Source organism: Pristiophorus japonicus, chromosome 9 (assembly GCF_044704955.1).
Source record: "Pristiophorus japonicus isolate sPriJap1 chromosome 9, sPriJap1.hap1, whole genome shotgun sequence".
Classification (NCBI taxonomy): Eukaryota; Metazoa; Chordata; class Chondrichthyes; family Pristiophoridae; genus Pristiophorus; species Pristiophorus japonicus.
In genome coordinates, this window is record NC_091985.1 from 208,835,734 (window position 1) to 208,858,138 (window position 22,405).

Below are 22,405 nucleotides of genomic sequence, written 5' to 3' on the forward strand. Positions count from 1 at the left end.
TCTGCCTCCAGACTTCACGCTCCAGCATTGAAATACTTGCCTGCTCCTTCCCGGTACCCTCTCCCCGCCCAGTGTTTAACCCGACGGGAAGGGCCCTTGCGACCTCCCCTCCCCCAGCTCTGCCAGCGGCTGCCGTTTCCTCTGTGCTTGGCTGATGATCGTTGAACACATCAGGGAGCGGAGATATCCTGGGCCCGAGTAAGAGAGCAAACAGCAGCCTCCTTCCAGCAGCTCATCACATTGAGACTATGTCCGTAAATGGGCTTTGTGTCGGGGTATCGGGGGCTGTTTGTAAGAGGCAGAGTGGAGCAGGAAGTAGTTTGGGAACATGGAGTGAGTGGGGGAAGGGAGCGGAGATATCCCGGGTTGTGTGTGTACAGTGTAAGGCAACAGAGAAAGTTAATCACCGCACTCTTTCAAGTCATTGCTGCTTTCTTTCACAAATCAGTAGTAAATGTTCCTGATTCCCAATCTCACCGTGTCTGCTCTTGGACATTGAACAGTGGAAACACAGCTTGACAGTGAGGATGTGAGGAGTGTCACAAAGTGCATCTATTGAAGGCACCAAGACAGAAGTGTGAAAGTGGACATTTCAAATTTGGTAATTTTGTTTCGGTGCATTGAGTTCTCCAGAACAGTGTTGAAGGTGATCGAGAACAGGCCCTTAACTTGGTTCTCATAGACTGAGAACAATTGTGGTACAGCCCAGGTACCTGTGGATATAATCCAGAAAGCGATTCAGAATTTTACAGGTAGCCCTGTGGGAGAGGAAGTTATAAATCTCGACTGTATCAATCAGGTGATCCCATTCATGAACCAGTGCCGGATTTGTATTGTGACTGGATGCTGATAACTTTCTATAAAACTACCCGACACAACTGGTGTGGAAAATCTGAGTGCCGCTGTACTGCAGTGAGGTCAGAAACATAGAAAGTAGGTGCAGGAGTAGGCCATACGGTCCTTCGAGCCTGCACCGCCATTCAATATGATCAAGTCTGATCATGCAACTTCAGTACCCCATTCCTGCTTTCTCTCCATACCCCTTGATCCCTTTAGCCGTAAGGGCCACATCTAACTCCCTTTTGAATATATCTAACGAACTGGCCTCAACAACTTTCTGTGGTAGAGAATTCCACAGGTTCACAATTCTCTGAGCGAAGAAGTTCTCTTCTCAGTCCTAAATGGCTTATCCCTTATCCTGAGACTGTAACCCCTGGTTCTGGACTTCCCCAACATCAGAAAATAGCTGGAGTCCCAGTACTGAGCCCTGCGGCACCCCACTAGTCACTGCCATTCTGCAAAGGACCCGTTTATCCCGACTCTGTGCTTCCTATCTGCCAACATTCTCTATCCACGTCAGTATATTACCCCCAATACCATGTGCTTTAATTTTGCACACCAATCTCTTGTGTGGGACCTTGTCAAAAGCCTTTTGAAAGTCCAAATACACCACATCCACTGGTTCTCCCTTGTCCACTCTACCAGTTACATCCTCAAACAATTCTTAGTTAGCCATGGCTGGTTCTTCTTAAGAGTCTTTCTTTCTCACTGGAATATATCTTTGCTGAGAGTTATAAAATATCTCCTTAAATGTCTGTCACTGCTTATCTACCATCTTACCCTTCCTTTGTAATTGCCTTTATTTAAGTTCAGGGCACGAGTACGAGACCCAAGTTTCTCAGCCTCAAACTGAATTTGAAATTATACCATGTTATGATCACTCTTCCCAAGAGGATCCTTTACTATGAGATCATTAATTACACATTACCAGATCTAAAATAGTCTGCTCCCTGGTTGGCTCCACATCGTATTGTTCTAAGAACATCCCGAATACACTCTATGAATTCTTCCTTAAGGCTACCTTTGCCAATTTGATTTGTCCAATCAAAAAGATTAAAATCACCCATGATTATTGCAGTATTTCTTACAAGCCTCCATGTGTTGTTGATTTATATGCTGTCCTGCAGTGTAGCTACTGTTAGGGGGCCTATAGACTACTCCTACCAGTGATTTCTTTCCCTTATTATTTCTTATCTTGACACAAACTGGTTCTACATCTTGATCTTCTGAGAAGAAAAGGCTGGTGTTTACAATCATCTTCAGCCAGATGTGCCGAGAGGATGATCCATATCGGCCTCCTCCTAAGGAAGCCAGTCTTCAGCCAATTCGATTCACTCCACGTGATATCAAGAAACAGCTGAATGCATTGGATACAGCAAAGGCTATGGGTTCCGACAATACACCGGCTGTTGTGCTGAAGACTTGTGCTCCAGAACTAGCCGCACCTCTAGCCAAGTTGTTCGAGTACAGTTACAACACTGGCATCGATGCGACAATGTGGAAAACTGCCACAAAAAGCAGGACAAATCCAATCTGGTCAATTACCGCCCCATCAGTCTATTCTCAATCATTAGCAAAGTGATGGAAGTTGTCACCAACAGTGGTATCAAGCGGCACTTATTCACCAATAACTTGCTCACCGATACCCAATTTGGGTTCCGCCAGGACCACTCGGCTCCAGACCTCATCACAGCCTTGGTCCAAACATGGTCAAAAGAGCTGAATTCCAGAGGCAAAGTGAGAGTGACTGCCCTCGACATCAGGGCAGCATTTGACCGAGTGCGGCATCAAGGAGCTGTAGTAAAACTGAAGTCAATGGGAATCTGGGGGAAAACTCTACACTGGCTGGAGTCATACCTAGCACAAAGGAAGATAGTTGTGGTAGTTGGAGGTCAATCATCACAGCCCCAGGACATCGTTGCAGGAGTTCCTCAGGGCAGTGTCCTAGGCCCAACCATCTTCAGTTGCTTCATCAATGACCTTCCTTCCATTATAAGGTCAGAAGTGGGAATGTTCGCTGATGACTGCACAGTGTTCAGTTCCATTCGCAACTCCTCAGATAATGGAGCAGTCCATGCCTGCGTACAGCAAGACCTGGACAACATTCAGGCTTGGGCTGATAAGTGGCAAGTAACAGTCACGACACAAGTGCCAGGTAATGACTATCTCCAACAAGCAAGAGTCTAACCACCACCCCATAACATTCAATGGCATTACCATAGCCGAATCCCCTACCATCAACATCCTTGGGGTTACCATTGACCAGAAACTTAACTGGAACAGCCACATAAATACTGTGGCAACAAGAGCAAGTCAGAGGCTGGGTATTCTATGGTGAGTGTCTCACCTCCTGACTCCCCAGAGCCTTTCCACCATCTACAAGGCACAAGTCAGGAGTGTGATGGAATACTCTCCACTTGCTTGGATGAATGCAACTGCGACAACACTCAAGAAGCTTGACACCATCCATGACAAAGCAGCCCGCTTTATTGGCACCCATCCACCACCTTAAACATCCACTCCCTCCATCATCGATGTACCGTGGCTGCAGTGTTTACCATGTACAAGATACACTGCATCAACTCGCCAAGGCTTCTTCGGCAGTACCTCACAAACCCACGACCTCTACCAACTAGAAGGACAAGGGCAGCAGGCGCATGGGAACACCACCATTTCCACGTTTCCTTCCAAGTCACACACCATCCTGATTTGAAAGCATATCGCCATTCCTTCATTATCGCTGGGTCAAAATCCTGGAACTCCCTCCCTAACAGTACTGTGGGAGTACCTTCACCACACGCACTGCAGCAGTTCAAGAAGATGGCTCCCCCCCCCCCATCTTCTCAAGGGCAATTATGGATGGACAATAAATGCTGGCCTTACCAGCGACGCCCACATCCCGTGAACGAATAAAAAAAAAAGAATCAGAACCATCTGACCTCTCAAGTCGGCGTTAAAGATTCCATGACATTATTTCGAAGAAAAGAGAGATCTCCGGTGTCCTGGCTAACATTTATCCCTCAACGAACATCACTAAAACAGAAGCCGTGAAAAGGCTCAAAAATGGGACAGTCGGTAACAGGACATCAATTAGCCTCCTCTTGAAGAAATCAAGGAATCGACTCACTGTATGTAGGAAACAAAGCTGATTTATTTGACAGTTGTTTGACAGAGGGTGCAGAAAAGAATTACAAGAATGATTCCAGGGATGAGGGACTTCAGTTACATGGATAGACTGGTGAAGCTGGGGTTGTTCTTCTCAGAACAGAGAAGGTTGAAAGGAGATTTGATAGAGGTGCTCTAAAATCATGAGGGGTCTGGACAGAGTAGAGAGAAAATATTCCCATTGGCGGAAGGGTTGAGAACCAGAGGACACAGATTCAAGGTGATTGGCAGAAGAACCAAAGGCGACATGAGAAAAAACTTTTCTTTAAGCAGCGACTGGTTAGGATCTGGAATGCACGGCCTAAAAGGGTGGTGGAGGCAGATTCAATCGTGGCTTTCAAAAAGGGAATTGATAAGTACATGAAATAAAACATTTGCAGGGCCACGGGGAAAGGGCAGGGAGTGGGACTATTTACAATGTATATTAACGACTTGGAAGAAGGGACTGAGTGTAATGTAGCCAAGTTTGCTGATGATACAAAGATGAGAGGAAAAGCAATGTGTGAGGAGGACACAAAAAATTTGCAAAAGGAATAGACAGGCTAAGTGAGTGGGCAAAAATTTGGCAGATGGAGTGTAATGTTGGAAAGTCTGAGGTCATGCACTTTGGTAGAAAAAAAATCAAAGAGCAAGTTATTATTTAAATGGAGAAAGATTGCAAAGTGCTGCAGTCCAGCAGGACCTGTGGGTACTTTGGAGGCAGTTCAGAGAAGTTTCACTAGGTTGATTCCGGAGATGAGGGGGTTGACTTATGAGGAAAGGTTGAGTAGGTTGGGTCTCTACTCATTGGAATTCAGAAGAATGAGACGTGATCTTATCAAAACATATATGAGGGGGCTTGACAAGGTGGATGCAGAGAGGATGTTTCCACTGATGCGGGAGACTAGAACTAGAGGCCGCCCATTTAAAACAGAGATGAGGAGAAATTTCTTCTCTCAGAGGGTTGTAAATCTGTGGACTTCGCTGCCTCAGAGAGATGTGGAAGCTGGGACATTGAATAAATTTAAGACAGAAATAGACAGTTTCTTAAACGATAAAGGGTTATGGAGAGTGGGCAGGGAAGTGGAGCTGAGTCCACGATCAGACCAGCCATGATCTTATTGAACGGTGGAGCAGACTCGAGGGGTGGTGTGGACTACTCCTGCTCCTATTTCTTATGTTCTTATGACTAGCTGAAGTGCTCTTGCAGAGAGCCGGCATGGGTTCGATGGTCCAAAAGGCCTCCTACTGTGCTGTGACCATTCTATGATTCAAATGATATCCAGAAAATTAAACTCCAGCCCAGATATAGGGATTAATTCCACCAGCGGCAACATGTTTCAGTCCTGGATGTGATTAACGGCAACAATAACAGCAGAGTCCAACCCCTGCAGTCACTTGTGAACTCGCTGGTGTGTCAGCAGGTTGGATGACTGAGTGAATCCCTTCCCACACTCAGAGCAGGTGAATGGCCTCTCCCCAGTGTGAACTCGCTGGTGTCTCAGCAGGTTGGATAATCGAGTGAAATGCTTCTCACACTCGGAGCAGGTGAATAGCCTCTCCCCAGTGTGAACTCGCTGGTGTGCTAGCAGGTAAGACGATCGATTGAAAGCCTTCCCACACTCAGAGCAGATGAACGGCCTCTCCCCAGTATGAATGCGTTGGTGTGTCAGCAGGTGGGATGATCGAGTGAAACCCTTCCCACATTCAGAGCAGATGAATGGCCTCTCCCCAGTGTGAACGTGTTGGTGTGTCAACAGGTCAAATGATCGAGTGAATCCTTTCCCACACACGGGACAGGTAAACGGCCTCTCCCCAGTGTGAACACGCTGGTGTTCAGTGAGCTCGGATGAACGAGTGAATCCCTTCTCACACATGGAGCAGGTGAATGGCCTCTCCCCAGTGTGAATTCGCTTGTGTACCAGCAGGTTGGATGACTGAGTGAATCCCTTCCCACACACGGGGCAGGTGAACGGTCTCTCCCCAGTGTGAATTCGCTTGTGTATCCGCAGGTTGGATGACTGAGTGAATCCCTTCCCACACACTGGGCAGGTAAACGGCCTCTCCGCAGTGTGAACACGCTGGTGTTCAGTGAGGTCGGATGAACGAGTGAATCCCTTCTCACACATGGAGCAGGTGAATGGCCTCTCCCCAGTGTGAATTCGCTTGTGTACCAGCAAGTTGGATGACTGAGTGAATCCCTTCCCACACACGGGGCAGGTGAACGGCCTCTCTCCGTTGTGATGCCGTCGATGAGTTTCCAGCGCAGAGGGGCAATTGAATGCCTTCCCACAGTCTCCACATTCCCATGGTTTCTCCATGGTGCGGGTGTCCTTGTGTCTCTCCAGGTTGGATGATCAATTGAAACTTCGTCCACATACACAATATGTGTACGGTTTCTCCCCGCTGTGAATGGTGCGATGTTTTTTCAGGCTGTGTAACTGGTTAAAGCTCTTTCCACAGTCACTGCACTGGAACACTCTCACTCGGGTGTGTGTGTCTCGGTGCTTTACCAGTCACACTAATGTTTAATATCTTTTCTCACAGACAGAACAGACAACCGTTTCTCCTTCCACATTCAAAGGCTGATGATATACAGGTGAATCGAGTGACTGTGATTGGTTCGAGTTTCCCGTCTGTAAATCCTCCTTTTCTAATATCCTGTAAAAGGAGTTTACAAAAGTCAGCACTGAGGACAGACAATCCCAGTTTCTATGGAACATTCTTTCCTCTCTTGTTCCCCAAAGCTGTAAATTCCCATCCCACACACTCTCCCTCCACCCTGTGCTGAAATCCAAACTCATCGCACCACCTCAATCATTTCTTTCCTCCGTCTGCAATTTTCTCACTCCCTCTTCTCTGGTTGGGTTCAGTTCTACATCCCTAGTGCGCAGACTGTGAAGAAACAAGGAAATTATTTTCTCTCCTGGTCACTGAAACCCTAAACCCCACCCACCCTCTGCTCCTGTACCAAGATGGCCGCGCAGGCGCCCTGATCCTGTCCAAGAATTCAGCTAGTTACCCCGAGCGGTCGGGTCTATCATCGCAGGTCAAACATGGAGCCTGCGGGCTCATATTCGGGGCCTGAGGCCTACAGCAGGTGTTTATGAAGCTGCCCAGCCCACCCAGGGATCCAATTCCTCCGCTGAGCTCACAAGCTCCTACTGACTCGCGGAATGTCTCTTCCGCCTCAGACCACCTCCACCACTGGCACTGCGCCTGCTCAGAGCACAGCCTGGTCCCGTGTCTGGGCTCCTGCTGTCATTGATAGAGCACTTTACCCCTGCGCGGGGGATTCTAACTACAGAAGTAAACGTTGCAACATTTGTAGTGAAATGATTAAGTCAGGACAGACAGCAGGGATTATTGCAGGAAATAACACAGTGCAGTGAGAAAGGAAATGCAATGGATGTTGTGCAGATGGATTGTCAAAAGGTGTTTGACAAGGTGCCGGACAGGAGGCTTGTTGATCAAATTAAGGCTCACAGTATTAAAGGGAGTGGGGCCGCGTGGAGAGGAAGTTGGGTAAAGGGCAGAAAACAGAGAGTAGTGGTAAATGGATGTTCTTCAGACTGGAGGGATGGAAACAGTGGTGTCCCCAGGGTCAGTGTTGGGACCATTGCTCTTAATATAGAGACAGGATCTGGGCTAGGGAATAAGCACATAAGAATTAGAAGCAGGAGTAGGCCATTTGGCCCCTCGAGCCTGCTCCGCCATTCAATAAGATCATATTGATTCATCAATTGATCCACCGCTACGAAAAACAATAATAAGAATAAAACCGGACGTACCACCCGGCATCGACCTCCGCACCGGCTACGGACCCGACAACGGCACACCCAGCCCAGTCTTTCTCACCAACATCTGGGGACTGGTGCCAAAATTCGAAGAGATGGCCCAGACTAGTCAAGCAACAGCCTGACATAGTCATACTCACAGAATCATACCTTTCAGCCAATGTCCCAGACTCCTCCATCACCATCCCTGGGTATGTCCTGTCCCACTGGTGGCGATACAGTAGTATACATTCGGGAGGGTGTGGCCCTGGGAGTTCTCAACACTGACTCCAGACCCCATGAAGTCTCCTGGCTTCAGGACAAGAATGGGCAAGGAAACCTCCTGCTGATTACCACCTACCGCCCTCCTTCAGCTGATGAATCAGTACTCCTCCATGTTGAACACCACTTGGAAGAAGCACTGAGAGTAGCAAGGTGCACAGAATGTACTTTGTGTGGGGGACTTCAATGTCCATCAAGACTGGCTCGGTAGCACCACTACTAATCGATCTGGCAAAGTCCTGAAGGACATAGCTGCCAGACTGGGCCTGCAGCAGGTGGTGAGAGAAGCAACGCGAGGGGAAAAACCTACTTGCACCCATCCCTTCGGAAAGGGCACGAGAGCGGGAGCAGCGGCAAGCCTACAAAGGGCGTGAGTCAGCCGAGCAGACAGCTGAAACAGCACCACGTGACCTGGGAGGATAAGAAGTAAAAAGATTCAAAATGTGATGTCACAGGAAAGCAGGGAAGTGATTGTGTTATAGAAACATAGAAACATAGAAAATAGGTGCAGGAGTAGGCCATATGGCCCTTCGAGCCTGCACCGCCATTCAATAAGATCATGGCTGATCATTCCCTCAGTACCCCTTTCCTGAACGTATCTTCCATTGCTTGGCCTGGAGCAGGAGGAGGGAGTTCGGCTACAGTGGGTACACTCGTCCTCACAGCCAACCAAGTCCAGATGAATGGTAACAACCTCACTGCGTATTAACTAGGGGCCTTAACAAATTCAGGAAAACCCATTGTATCTTTAGATCGCTTGTAATTGACCAGATCTTGATTAACCTGATGGCGACAATGCATACAAGACCGTAAGCACTGCCAAGCATCAGCCAGTAACGGGGGACCCCCTGACTTGGGGGACCCGCTGAAACCGTGCGCAGGGAGGCTGGAGAAATTAAAACCCCTGAAGAGGCTGCCACACAGAGACCCGGGAATGGGGGGTATCACTTTTACCAAACTCGCCGGGCAGGAATCACCATAGGATGGGATGGGACGCCAGTATTACCCCCCTCCCGATACTGACTCCGGGCTGTAAAGTCAGCGCTGGCCCCCCATCCGTCCATCCCGGCAGTTCCCTGCGGGGGTAGGGCGGCTCAGGATAAAATTGCCCCCCCCCCCCCACCGTTCAAAGACTTGTCAGGCTATGTCACCAATTGCTTTGGTAATCAACATGAGAACAATTCATGGGAAAATACTCCAGCAGATCAAAGGGGCTGTATTAACTTTGGGGCAGTTTTTGGGATCGGCTCCTCTAAACAGTCTGTTGCCAAAACTGTTGGAGTCACAGTCGACATCTCTCCAGTTCCATCAAAGGTTAGTAGTAAAGACAAATATGTCAGTATGGCACTGACTGGGTCATCAAGGACCCTTAGGTCGCCACAGTGACAAACCTTAAATCTCTTACCTGGCATTGCTCAATTGGGCACATTCAAAGCCTTACTTCCAACTGGCAGGGTGGGGGGGGGGGGGGGGGGGAAGAGAGCCAAACAGTTCTTTAGCTCAGAGTAAGTGCTACGCAAGCATTAACATTTGACACAGATCACACATGGCACAATTCTGTTCAGGAACTATGGTTACAAGCTGCCCTGGCTGTAAGTAGCTAGGTAACGCTAATGACCCCTCTCCTCAAACATTCACATTCTATCCTGGCCAAGTTTAGAACTGTTTCAAAAAAATTCATTCACGGGATGTGGGCGTCGCCGGCAAGGTTTCTCTCTTTTCTTGGGCATTGGTTTAAATTAAGAGCTGGGATTAAAAATCTAAACTTTCAAAATGTGAAAAATTAATTAAATACATTAGAGATGTCAGGGCAAGCGATGTATAAACATAGAAAATAGGTGCAGGAGTAGGCCAATCGGCCCTTCGAGCCTGCACCACCATTCAATAAGATCATGGCTGATCATTCCTTCAGTACCCCGTTCCTGCTTTCTCTCCATACCCCTTGATCCCTTTAGATGCAAGGGCCATATCCAACTCCCTCTTGAATATATCCAATGAACTGACATCAACAACTCTCTGCGGTAAGAAATTCCATAGGTTAACAATTCTCTGAGTGAAGAAGTTCCTCCTCATCTCAGTCCTAAATGGCTTACCCCTTATCCTTAAGACTGTGACCCCTGGTTCTGGACTTCACCAACATCGGGAACATTCTTCCTGCATCTAACCTGTCCAGTCCCGTCAGAATTTTATATGTTTCTAAGAGATCCCCTCTCATTCTTCTAAATTCCAGTGAATACAGGCCCAGTTGATCCAGTCTCTCCTCATGTGTCAGTCCTGCCATCCCAGGAATCAGTCTGGTGAACCTTCGCTGCACTCCCTCAATAGCAAGAATGTCCTTCCTCAGATTAGGAGACCAAAACTGAACACAATATTCCAGGTGGGGCCTCACCAAAGACCTGTACAACTGCAGTAAGACTTCCCTGCTCCTATACTCAAATCCCCTAGCTCTGAAGGCCACCATTTGCCTTCTTCACCGCCTGCTGTACCTGCATGCCAACCTTCAATGACTGATGAATCATGACACCCAGGTCTCGCTGCACCTCCCCTTTTCCTAATCTTCCGCCATTCAGATAATATTCTGCCTTCGTGTTTTTACCCCCAAAGTGGATAACCTCACATTTATCCACATTATATTGCATCTGCCATGTATTTGCCCACTCGCCTAACCTGTCCAAATCACCCTGCAGCCTCTTAGCATCCTCTTCACAGCTCACACCGCCATCTGCAAACTTGGAGATATTACACTCAATTCCATCATCCAAATCATTAATATATATTGTAAAGAGCTGGGGTCCCAGCACTGAGCCCTGCGGCACTCCACTAGTCACTGCCTGCCATTCTGAAAAGGACCCGTTAATCCCGACTCTCTGCTTCCTGTCTGCCAACCAGTTCTCTATCCACGTCAGTACATTACCCCCAATACCATGTGCTTTGATTTTGCACACCAATCTCTTGTGTGGGACCTTGTCAAAAGCCTTTTGAAAGTCCAAATACACCACATCCACTGGTTCTCCCCTGTCCACTCTACGAGTTACATCCTCAAAAAATTCCAGAAGATTTGTCAAGCATGATTTCCCTTTCATAAATCCATGCTGACTTGGACCAATCCTATCACTGCTTTCCAAATGTGCTGCTATTTCATCCTTAATGATTGATTCCAACATTTTCCCCACTACTGATGTCAGGCTAACCGGTCTATAATTACCTGTTTTCTCTCTCCCTCCTTTCTTAAAAAGTGGTGTTACATTAGCTACCCTCCAGTCCATAGGAACTGATCCAGAGTCGATAGACTGCTGGAAAATGATCACAAATGCATCCACTATTTCTAGGGCCACTTCCTTAAATACTCTGGGATGCAGACTATCAGGCCCTGGGGATTTATCGGCCTTCAATCCCATCAATTTCCCGATCACAATTTCCCACCTAATAAGGATATCCTTCAGTTCCTCCTTCTCACTAGACCTTCGGACCCCTAGTACATCCGGAAGGTTATTTGTGTCTTCCTTTGTGAAGACAGAACCAAAGTACTTGTTCAATTGGTCTGCCATTTCTTTGTTCCCCATTATAAATTCACCCGAATCTGACTGTGTTACTGCTGCTGCAGGTGGGAGCTGGTTGACCCCATTGAGGTCCACGGCGACCACATCTGCAGTAAATGTTGGTTTCTCGAGGAACTTCAGCTCCGTGTTGATGAGCTGGAGTCCGAGCTGCAGACACTGCGACACATCAGGGAGGGGGAGAGTTACCTGGACGCTGTGTTCCAGGAGGCAGTCACACCCCTTAGATTAATTAATTCAAATTTGGTCCATGGTTAGGGACAGGAGGGTGTGACTATGAGCGAGGCAGCTGTGGGGACCCTGGAGGTAGTGATGGAGGAGCTTCAGCTCTTGCAATTGTCCAACAGGTACGAGATTCGTGCTCCCTGCTTGGACGAGGGCAGGGACTGCAGGGAGGATGAGCAAACTGACCACAGCGCCGTGGTACAGGAGGACATTCAAGTGGGGGGAGTAAAAAGAAATGTTGTAGTGATAGGAAAGAGTATAGTTTCGGAGACATATACTGTTCTCTGCAGCCGAGAGCGTGAGTCCCGAAGGCTGTGATGCCTGCGACGTGCCAAGGTTCAGGACATCGCCTCTGGGCTGGAGAGGAACTTGGAGTGGGAGGGGGAAGATCCAGTTGTCGTGGGCCACGTAGGTACTAATGACATAGGTAGAACAAAGAAAGAGGTTCTGCTGAGGGAGTTTGAGTAGCTAGGGGCTAAATTAAAAAGCAGAACCATGAAGGCAATAATGTCTGGATTACTACCTGAGCCACGTGCAAATGTGCATAGGGTAAATAAGATCAGAGAGATGAACACGTGGCTCAAAGACTGGTGTGGGAAAAATGAGTTTTGATTCATGGGGCACTGGCACCAGTACCGGGGCAAGAGGGAGCTGTTCCGTTGGGATGGGCTTCACTTGAACCAGGCTGGTGCTAATGTCCTGGCGAAGCGAATAACTAGGGCTGTAAAGAGGGCTTTAAACTAAATAGGTCGGGGGGGGGGGGGGGAGGGTTCAGGTGAGAGGAAATTTAAAAAGTCAAAGAGCAAGGAGAAGGCAATAGAGCAGGGTAGCACTGTGGGAAATGAGAATCAGACTGTGACAGGAAAAGACAGAATGTATAAAAATAAGAGTGTAACAGAAAGTAGGGTCAAAGCAGGGGAAAATGGTAAAAAGTCAAAATTAAAAGTTCTTTATCTGAATGCACGCAGCATTCGTAACAAGATAGATGAGTTGACGGCACAAATAGATACAAATGGGTATGATCTGATAGCCATTACAGAGACGAGGTTGCAAGGTGACCAAGGCTGGGAACTAAATATTCAGGGGTATTTAACAATTCAGAAGGATAAGACAGAAAGGAAAAGGTGGGGTAGTTCTGTTAATAAACGATGGGATCAGTGCAGTGGTGAGAAATTATTTGGGTTCAGAAGATCAAGATGTAGAATCAATTTGGGTATAGATAATAAATAATAAGGGGAAGAAGTCACTGGTGGGCGTAGTCTATAGGCTCCCTAACAGTAGCTACACTGTTGGATGGAGTATAAATCAAGAAACAATGGAGGCTTGTAAGAAAGGTACGGCAATAATCACTGGCGATTTTAAGCTTCATATTGATTAGACAAATCAAATTGGCCAAGGTAGACTTGAGGAAGAGTTTATAAGAGTATTGGCCCAAGTTTCTTTTAGGAGCAACTGGTGGAGAACGGACTATCTTAGAAATCGCAATTCTCCACATTTTTTTTTCTGCAGTTCTAGTCAGGTAGAACAGTTCTACTTTGGAACAGAATTTTTTCTGCAAAAGGGGGCGTGTCCGGCCACTGACGCCTGATTTCAAAGTTTCCACAGTGAAAACGTACTCCAAACTAAGTTAGAATGGAGCAAGTGAAGATTTCTGTAGAACTGAAAAAACCTGTTCTACACATTAAAAAATCAGGCGCAGGTTACAAATTAGGCGTCCAGAACGAGGTGGGGGGGGAGGAAGCGAAGTCATTAAATTCTACAATAAATCCTTATTTATACTTCTACAAATATTATACAAATAAATCCAACCTGAATAAACATTTATAAGCAATAAGCAAAGAAAAGATTAAATAAACCATCTTCCTACCTATGTGAAAGTGCTTCTGGAGAATGCTGCAGTCAGCCTGAGGCGCCCGTTCTTCCCGTGGCGGGGGGGGAGGAGGAGGCGCCCGTTCTTCCCGCAGGGCGGGGGGGGGGAGGGAGGGAGGAGGCGCCTGTTCGGGGGGGGGGGGGGGGGGGCGCCCGTTCTTCCCGCAAGTGGGGGGGGGGGGGGGGGGGACAGTGAGAAGGCTGCAAGTGCTGATGGCAATGTGCTTTTATTAAAAAAATGTTCAAAAATTAAACAGCTACAAAGAACTACAAAAATGGCCGAGTGCCAATGTTTTTTTCACACTGCGCGTGCGCGAACGCTCCAACGCGCATGAGCAGCGTTGCTGGCAGGAAAAGAACTAATTTAAATAGTACCCGCCCCCTCCCACTTACAAAATCGGCGCGAGTGTAGGCTCCGCCCCCCTGGGCGCTACGCCAAACAGACAAGGAGCTGCAAAGCGCTCCAGAATCGCAATTTTTTTTTTTAGGCGCCGTTTTAGGCGCGAAAAACGGGCGCCCAGCTCGGAGGGGCGCCCGTTTTTTATCGTGTGGAAACTTGGGCCCTGTATCTGGGATGGTCTCCTTGAACAGTACGTTGCAGAACCAACCAGGGAGCAGGCTATCTTAGATCTGGTATTGTGTAATGAGACAAGATTAATAAATGATCTCATAGTAAAGGATCCTCTGGGAAAAAGTGAACATAACATGGTTGAATTTCAAATTCAGTTGGAGAGTGAGAAAGTCAGATCTCAAACCAGTGTCCTGATTCTAAATAAAGGCGACTGCAAAGCTAGGAAAGCAGAACTAGGGATGTTCGCTGATGACTGCACAGTATTCAGTTTCATTCGCAACTCCTCAGATAATGGAGCAGTCCATGCCCGCTTACAGCAAGACCTGGACAACATTCAGGCTGGGGCTGATAAGTGACACAGAAACATAGAAAATAGGTGCAGGAGTAGACCATTCGGCCCTTCGAGCCTGCACTACCATTCAATAAGATCATGGCTGATCATTCCCTCAGTACCCCTTTCCTGCTTTCTCTCCATACCCCTTGATCCCTTTAGCCGTAAGGGCCATATCTAACTCCCTCTTGAACATATCCAATGAACTGGAATCAACAACTCTTTGCGGTCGCGAATTCCACAGGTTAACAACTCTCTGAGTGAAGAAGTTTCGCCTCATCTGGTCCTAAATGGCTTACCCCTTATCCTCAAGACTGTGACCCCTGGTTCTGGACTTCCCCAACATCGGGAACATTCTTCCTGCATCTAACCTATCCAATCGTCAGAATTGTATTTGCTTCAATGAGATCCCCTCTCATTCTTCTAAATTCCAGTGAATATAAGCCTAGTCGATACAGTCTTTTGTCATATGTCTTTCGTCCTACCATCCCGGTAATCAGTCTGGTGAACCTTCGCTGCACTCCCTCAATAGCAAGTGCAAAAGAAGATAGCCATCCGTGGCTAACTAAAGAAATAAAGGATGATATTCAATTAAAAACAAGGGCATACAAAGTAACTGAAACTAGTGGGAGGACAGAAGATTGGGAAGCTTTTAAAAGTCAGCAAAGAATGACTAAAAAAATGATTAAGAAAGGGAAGATAGACTATGAAAGTAAACTAGCACAAACTATAAAAACAGTCTCTATTGGAATATAAAAAGGAAAAGAGTGGCTAAAGTAAATGTTGGTGCCTTAGAGGACGAGACCGGGGAATTAGTAATGGGGAACATGGAGATGGCAGAAACTCTGAACAGATATTTTCTATCAGTCTTTACGATAGAGGACACTAACAATATTCCAACAGTAGATAGTCAAGGGGCTATATGGGGGGAGGAACTTAACACAATCACAATCACTAAGAAGGTGGTAATCAGTAAGATAATGGGACAAAAGGCAGATAAATTCCCTGGACCTGAAGGCTTGCATCTGTGGGTCTTAAGAGAAGTAGCGGCAGGGATTGTGGATGCATTGGTTGCAATTTATCAAAATTCCCTGGATTCTGGGGAGGTCCCAGCAGATTGAAAAACTGCAAATGTAACACCCCTATTTGAAAAAGGAGGCAGACAAAAAGCAGGAAACTATAGACCAGTTAGCCTAACATCTGTGGTTGGGAAAATTTTGGAGTCCATTATTAAAGAAGCAGTAGCAGTTCATTTGGATGAGCAAAATTGGTCAGGCAGAATCAGCATGGATTTATGAAGGGGAAGTCATGTTTGACAAATTTGCTGGAGTTCTTTGAGGATGTAAGAAACAGGGTGGATAAAGGGGAACCAGTGGATGTGGTGTATTTGGACTTCCAGAAGGCATTTGACAAGGTGTCACGTAAAAGTGTCAAGATAAAAGTTCACGGTGTTGGGGGTAATATATTAGCATGGATAGAGGATTGGCTAACTAACAGAACAGAGTCAGGATAAATTGTTCATTCTCTGGTTGGCAACCAGTAACTAGTGGGGTGCCGCAGGGATCAGTGCTGTGACCCCAACTATTTACAATTTATATTAACGACTTGGAGGAAGGGATCAAGTGTAACGTAGCCAAGTTTGCTGACGATACAAAGATGGGAGGAAAAGCAACGTGTGAGGAGGACACAAAAAAATCTGAGAAGGATATAGACAGGCAAAGTGAGTGGGCAAAAATTTGGCAGATGGAGTATAATGTTGGAAAGTGTGAGGTCATGCACTTTGGCAGAAAAAAAATCAAAGAGCAAGTTATTATTTAAATGGAGAAAGATTGCCAAGTGCCGCAGTACAGCGGGACCTGGGGGTACTTGTGCATTAAACACATGCAGGTACAGCAAGTGATCAGGAAGACCAATGGTATCTTGGCCTTTATTGCAAAGGGGATGGAGTATAAAAGCAGGTAAGTCTTGCTACAGCTATACAAGGTATTGGTGAGGCCACAACTGGAATACTGTGTGCAGTTTTGGTTTCCATATTTACGAAAGGATATACTTGCTTTGGAGGCAGTTCAGAGAAGGTTGATTCCGGGGATGAGGGAGGGTTGACTTATGACGAAAGGTTGAGTAGGTTGGGCCTCTACTCATTGGAGTTCAGAAGAATGAGAGGCGATCTTATCGAAACGTATAAGACTTTGAGGGGGCTCGACAAGGTGGATGCAGAGAGGATGTTTCCACTGATGGGGGAGACTAGAACTAGAGGTCATGATCTTAGAATAAGGGGCCGCCCATTTAAAAAGGAGATTAGGAGAAATTTGTTCTCTGAGGGTTGTAAATCTGTGGAATTCGCTGCCTCAGAGAGCTGTGGAAGCTGGGACAGTGAATAAATTTAAGATAGAAATAGACAGTTTCTTAAACGATAAGAGGATAAGGGGTTATGGGGAGTAGGCGGGGAAGTGGAGCTGAGTCCATGATCAGATCAGCCATAATCTTATTGAATGGCGGAGCAGGCTCGAGGGGCCGTATGGCCTACTCCTGTTCCTATTTCTTATGTACTGTCTAACGAATCGCTCCCAGGGCAGGTGCAGCATGGGTTAGATACAGAGTAAACCTCCAACTACACTGTCTCATTAGAGACTCCAAGGGCAGGTACAGCAAGTATTAAGTACAGAGCAAATCTCCCTCTACACTGTCCCATAAAACACTCCAAGGGCAGGTATGGAACATAAGAAATAGGAGCAGAGTAGACCATTTGACCCCTCGAGCCTGCTCCGCCATTCAATAAGATCATGGCTGATCAGATCCAGGCCTCAACTCCACTTCCCCGCCCACTCCCCATAACCCTTGACTCCCTTATCGTTCAAAAATCTGTCTATCCCCACCTTAAATACATTCAATGACCCAGCCCCCACAGCTCTCTGAGGTAGCGAATTCCAAAGATTCACGTCCCTCAGACAAGAAATTGCTCCTGATTTCCCTTTTAAATGAGCGAGCACTTATTCTGAAACTATGCCCCCCAGTGTTAGATTCCCCCACGTGGGGAAACATCCTCTCTGTATCTACCCTGTCAAGCCCCCTCAGAATCTTATACGTTTCAATAAGATCACCTCTAAGTCTTCTAAACTCCAATGCGTACAGGCCCAACCTGCTCAATCTTTCTCATTATGACAACCCCTTCATCTCAGCAATGAACCTCGTGAACCTTCTCTGAACTGCCTCCAGTGCAAGTATATCCTTCCTGAAATAAGGAGACCAAAACTGTACGTAGTACTCCAGGTGTGGTCTTACCAATGCCATGTACATTTGCAGCAGGACTTACCTAATTTTATATTCCATCCCCCTTGCAATAAAGGCCACCATTCCATTTGCCTTCCTAATTAATTGCTGTAACTGCATGCTAAATTCTTGTGTTTCATGTACAAGGATCCCCAGATCCCGCTGTACACGGCATTTTGTATTCTCTCCCCATTTAAATAATAATTTGCTTTTTTATTTCTCCTACCAAAGTGAATAAGCTCACATTTTCCCACATTATACTCCATCTGCCAAAGTATTGGCCACTCACTGAGCCTATCTATATCCCTTTGTAGATTATTAGAGTCCTCATCACAACTTGCGAGGTTAGCAGTTTAGATACACAGTAAATCTCCGTCTACATTATCCCATCAAACACTCCCAGAGCAGGTACAGCACGGGTTAGTTACAGAGAAAAGCTCCCTCCAAACTGTTCCATCAAACACTCTCAGGGCAGGTAGAGCAAGGGTTAGATACAGTGTAAATCTCCCTCTAAACTGTCCCGTCAAACTCTGCCTGAACAGGTACAACATGGGTTAGATACCGCGTAAAGCTCCCTTTACATTGTCCCGTCAAAAACTCCCAGGGCAGGTACGGTACTGGTTAGATACAGAGTAAAGCTCCATCTACACTGACCCAACAAACACTCCCAGGGCAGGTACAGCATAGGTTAGATACAGAGTAAAGCTCCCTATCCATTGTCCCATCAAACAGTCCCAGGGGCAAGTACAGCACGGGATAGATAAAGAGGAAATCTTCCTCTACACTATCCCAACAAACACTCGCAGGGAAGGTACAGCATGGGTTAGATACAGCGTAAAGCTCCCTCTACACCGTCCCATCAAACACACCCAGGGCAGGTACAGCATGGGTTAGATACAAAGTAAAGTCCCCTCTGCACTGAGCCATCAAATACTTGCAGGACAGGTAAAGCACAGGTCAGATACAGAGTAAAACTCCATCGACATTATCCCATCAAACACTCCCAGGGCAGGTACAGCATGGGTCAGATGCAGAGTAAATCTCCCTTATTACAACAGTGACTACAATCCAAAAGTACTTCATTGGCTGTAAAGCGCTTTGAGAGGTTCGGTGGTCGTGAAATGCACCAAATAAATCCAAGTCTTTCTCCCTCTACACTGTCCCATCAGACACTGCCAGCCCATAATGAGCTGGGGTCAGTGAGGTTAGTCACTAGGCACTGCAGTGATGTCATAAAGCACTGCAGTGATGTCATAAAGCAGGGCCATTTAAAGGTGGAGAGCTGGGACATCCTGTCTCAACACACATCCCGCTGTTCATACTGAGAATCCCCGGGGAAGGGCCAGGGCCCAGAGTGTGGAACACAACCAAGGGGGAAAGAGAAGGAGACGGTGCAGTGTGGGAGATGAGGGAGGAGTCTGCTCATTCCCAGGGGCAGATCAGACAAAGTGCTTTGAGTGCTGGGTCCAGCAATGAAACTGAAAACAAACCAAAGGGAATAAATAAAGATCCAATCCAAGGGAACAAGCAACGGGTCATTGGGCAGAAATCACAACCGGCCTAAAGTTATTCAATGGGCGAACATCGATTGCTTATTGTGGGAAGTTCCACACTTCAACCATCCATTGAGTGAAGAAATGTTTCCTAACATCTCTCTTGAATGGCCTGGCTCTGATTTTAAGGTTATGTCCCCTCGTCCTAGACACCCCAAACTGCAGAATAAATTTCTCGCAGTTGCTTTCAAATTCACATTAAATTCCCAGAGACTAGGTGGAGTATGGGTTGGATACAGAGTAAAGTTCCCTCTACACTGCCACTGGACGAACTTCAGTGTCCACCCCAAGTGCACTGGGCAGCTTATCAACTAAAATTCAGCAGCAGTACGATCTATCACTGCACTGAAAACTTTCCACCCGCAGCTCCTGATCAGTTTCAGGTTAAAGCTCCCTTTAAACTGTCCCAGGGCAGGGACAGCACGAATTAGATACACAGTAAATCTGTGTCAGAGGAACTGTACCCCAGTGAGTCGGTGCCAGAGGAAACTGTACCCCAGTGAGAGTCGGTGCCAGAGGAAACTGTACCCTAGTGAGAGTCATTACAATTCGAAATATCTTCAGTTATCAGCAACAAATTGCATTAATATCGTACCTTAAAAGTAGAAAAATGTTCCAAGGCAATTCACAGGACCATTATCAAACAAAATTTGACATCCAGTCACGTAAGGAAATATTAGCACAAGTGACTAAAAGCTTGTTCAAAAGGGTAGGTATTAAGGAGTATTATAGAGAGGTTTAGGGAGGGAATTCCAGAGCTTATGGCCTCAGCAGCTGAAGGTATGGCCACCAATATTGGAGGGATGAAAATTGGGGCTGCTCAAGAGGCCAGAATTGGAGGAATGGAAAGATCTCTGAGGGTTGTAGGGTTGAAGGGTTGGAGGAGCTTTCAGCAATAGGGAGGGACAAGGTCCTGGTCGGATGTCAAAACAAGGATAAGAATTTTGAAATTGAGGCACTGATGGAGCAGGAGCCAATGTAGTTCAGCGAGCTCAGGGGTGATGGGTGAAGGGAAATTGATACAATTTGGATGAGAGGGCTGAGGACAGATTGAGTAGAATAGGCCTATATTCTCTGGAGTTTAGAAGAATGGAATGTGATATCATTGAAACATAGAATTCTTAGAAGAATTCACAAGGGCTGAATAGTCTTGAACTAGGGATCGATCCTAGTATTAGGATGAGATCGCCTATTTAAGACTGAGATGAGAAAATATTTCTTCACTTAGAGTTGTGAATCTTTGAAATTCTCTATCGAATATAGATCTTACTATATGGCAGAGGAGATGGGAGGGGTCGTATGGCCTACGCCTGCTATTTCTTGTGTTCCTGAGTAAGGATACGGGCAGGAGTGTTTTTGATAAGATTAAGTTTACGGAGAGTGCGTGGTGTGATGCCGATCAGGAGAGCATTGGAATAGTCCAATGTCGTGGTAACAGAGGCATGGATGAGGAAGGGGCAGAGACCGGCGATGTTATGGAGCTGGAAGTAAGCGTACTCGGTGATTGAGGGAATATGGGTTCAGAAGCTCATCTTGGGGTCAAGTACGACGCCAATAAATAAATTGCAACTCTCCGTATCTCTGTTTCAGTATATTAGAAAACTACATATCTCTAGTGATCGATTAATCGGAAATGCTTCAATATTAGTAGTTATCAATATATTTTCTTATAATTCTAAATGTTCATGAATGAATAATTGATTCTGTCAGTGATAGGCCGTGCTGGTATTTCAGATTGGTCTGTGCATCATGATCAGTGAATTGACGACGTGCTTCCGGTTCAATCTTTCCATTGGCTTTCTCACCAGATGGGAAATATTTGAACATTGAGATCTGATGGTGTCGGTGTAAGTTCAGCCCCACCGAATGTACAGAGACGGGTCCATCTGCTGGGCTCTGCCTCAAACTGGAGTTACCTCTTAGATCAAAACCCTTTACTCTAAAACACACACAAGATTCACTGTGACTGTGTTCAGAGATAGAAAGTGATCTCACTTCACATCCCATTGCACGGCCTCATGCTGGATAATTGTGCTCGGTGGTCAGACTCTCCCAGTCTCATTTCCTGTCTTACCTTGTAACCTGTGTGTACTGTCTACAGGACAGTAAATGGCACTTTCTCTTACCTTTCTCCCCAGTCGATCTATTGAAGCGCTTTCAATCGGAAGGGGCTCCATGGTTGGTGCTCTCACAATCCTGTGCTGGTTCACCTGCTGTTGTTCCTCAGTCCACAATCCCGGTTTCCTTCCAGCTGTGGAACATTCGCAATCACTCTGCCATTCACCGGGAAATCTAATTATGGCAGGGCAGAAAATTAGAAGAATATTAATGTTGTGAAGTGGAATGTAGTGTAAAGTGTTTTTCCAATGTTTCAGAAAAGTATATGTCCAGTATTTCTGTTTGATTTTATCCTTTTCCTCAAGATTCCTGTCCCGCCCATTTGGACTTACAGAAAATCACCAGAATTCTCCCCGGATTACACACTAACTGATCTCACTGGGCCCCCGGGTTACACGCTGTCTGATCTCACTGGGCCCCCGGGTTACACACTGTCTGATCTCACTGGGCCCCCGGGTTACACACTGTCTGATCTCACCGGGCCCCCGGGTTACACACTGTCTGATCTCACCGGGCCCCCGGGTTACACACTGTCTGATCTCACTGGGCCCCCGGGTTACACACTGTCTGATCTCACCGGGCCCCCGGGTTACACACTGTCTGATCTCACTGGGCCCCCGGGTTACACACTGTCTGATCTCACCGGGCCCCCGGGTTACACACTAACTGATCTCACTGGAAGTTTCAGTCTATCTCCCGCATGTCCCCAAACACTGAGCTGCAGGGCTGTGTGTTCAGTCCGGTGTTTTCCCTCACAGACTCACCGCGCCCGCTCGGCCCCGGCCCCGGCCCCGGCCCCGGCCCCGGCCGCCCACCATCAGTCCGGTTCCCTGCGGCCCCCGGTTCCTCACATTATCCAACCGTTGGTT

The 22,405-nt window shown here is 46.8% G+C and overlaps 1 protein-coding gene across 1 annotated transcript; it reads right to left on the minus strand.

Moving 5' to 3' along the window:
- Positions 1 to 2: 2 nt before the first annotated feature.
- On the minus strand, positions 3 to 22,369 carry LOC139273503 (zinc finger protein 300-like). The gene is made up of 3 exons (XM_070890409.1): positions 22,301 to 22,369; positions 21,545 to 21,710; positions 3 to 6,645 (listed from the first exon to the last, which is right to left on the minus strand). Exon 3 carries the CDS (start codon positions 6,303 to 6,305, stop codon positions 5,379 to 5,381), a length of 927 nt encoding a protein of 308 aa, XP_070746510.1. The 5' UTR covers positions 6,306 to 6,645; positions 21,545 to 21,710; positions 22,301 to 22,369; the 3' UTR covers positions 3 to 5,378.
- Between the last annotated feature and the right edge of the window lie 36 nt (positions 22,370 to 22,405).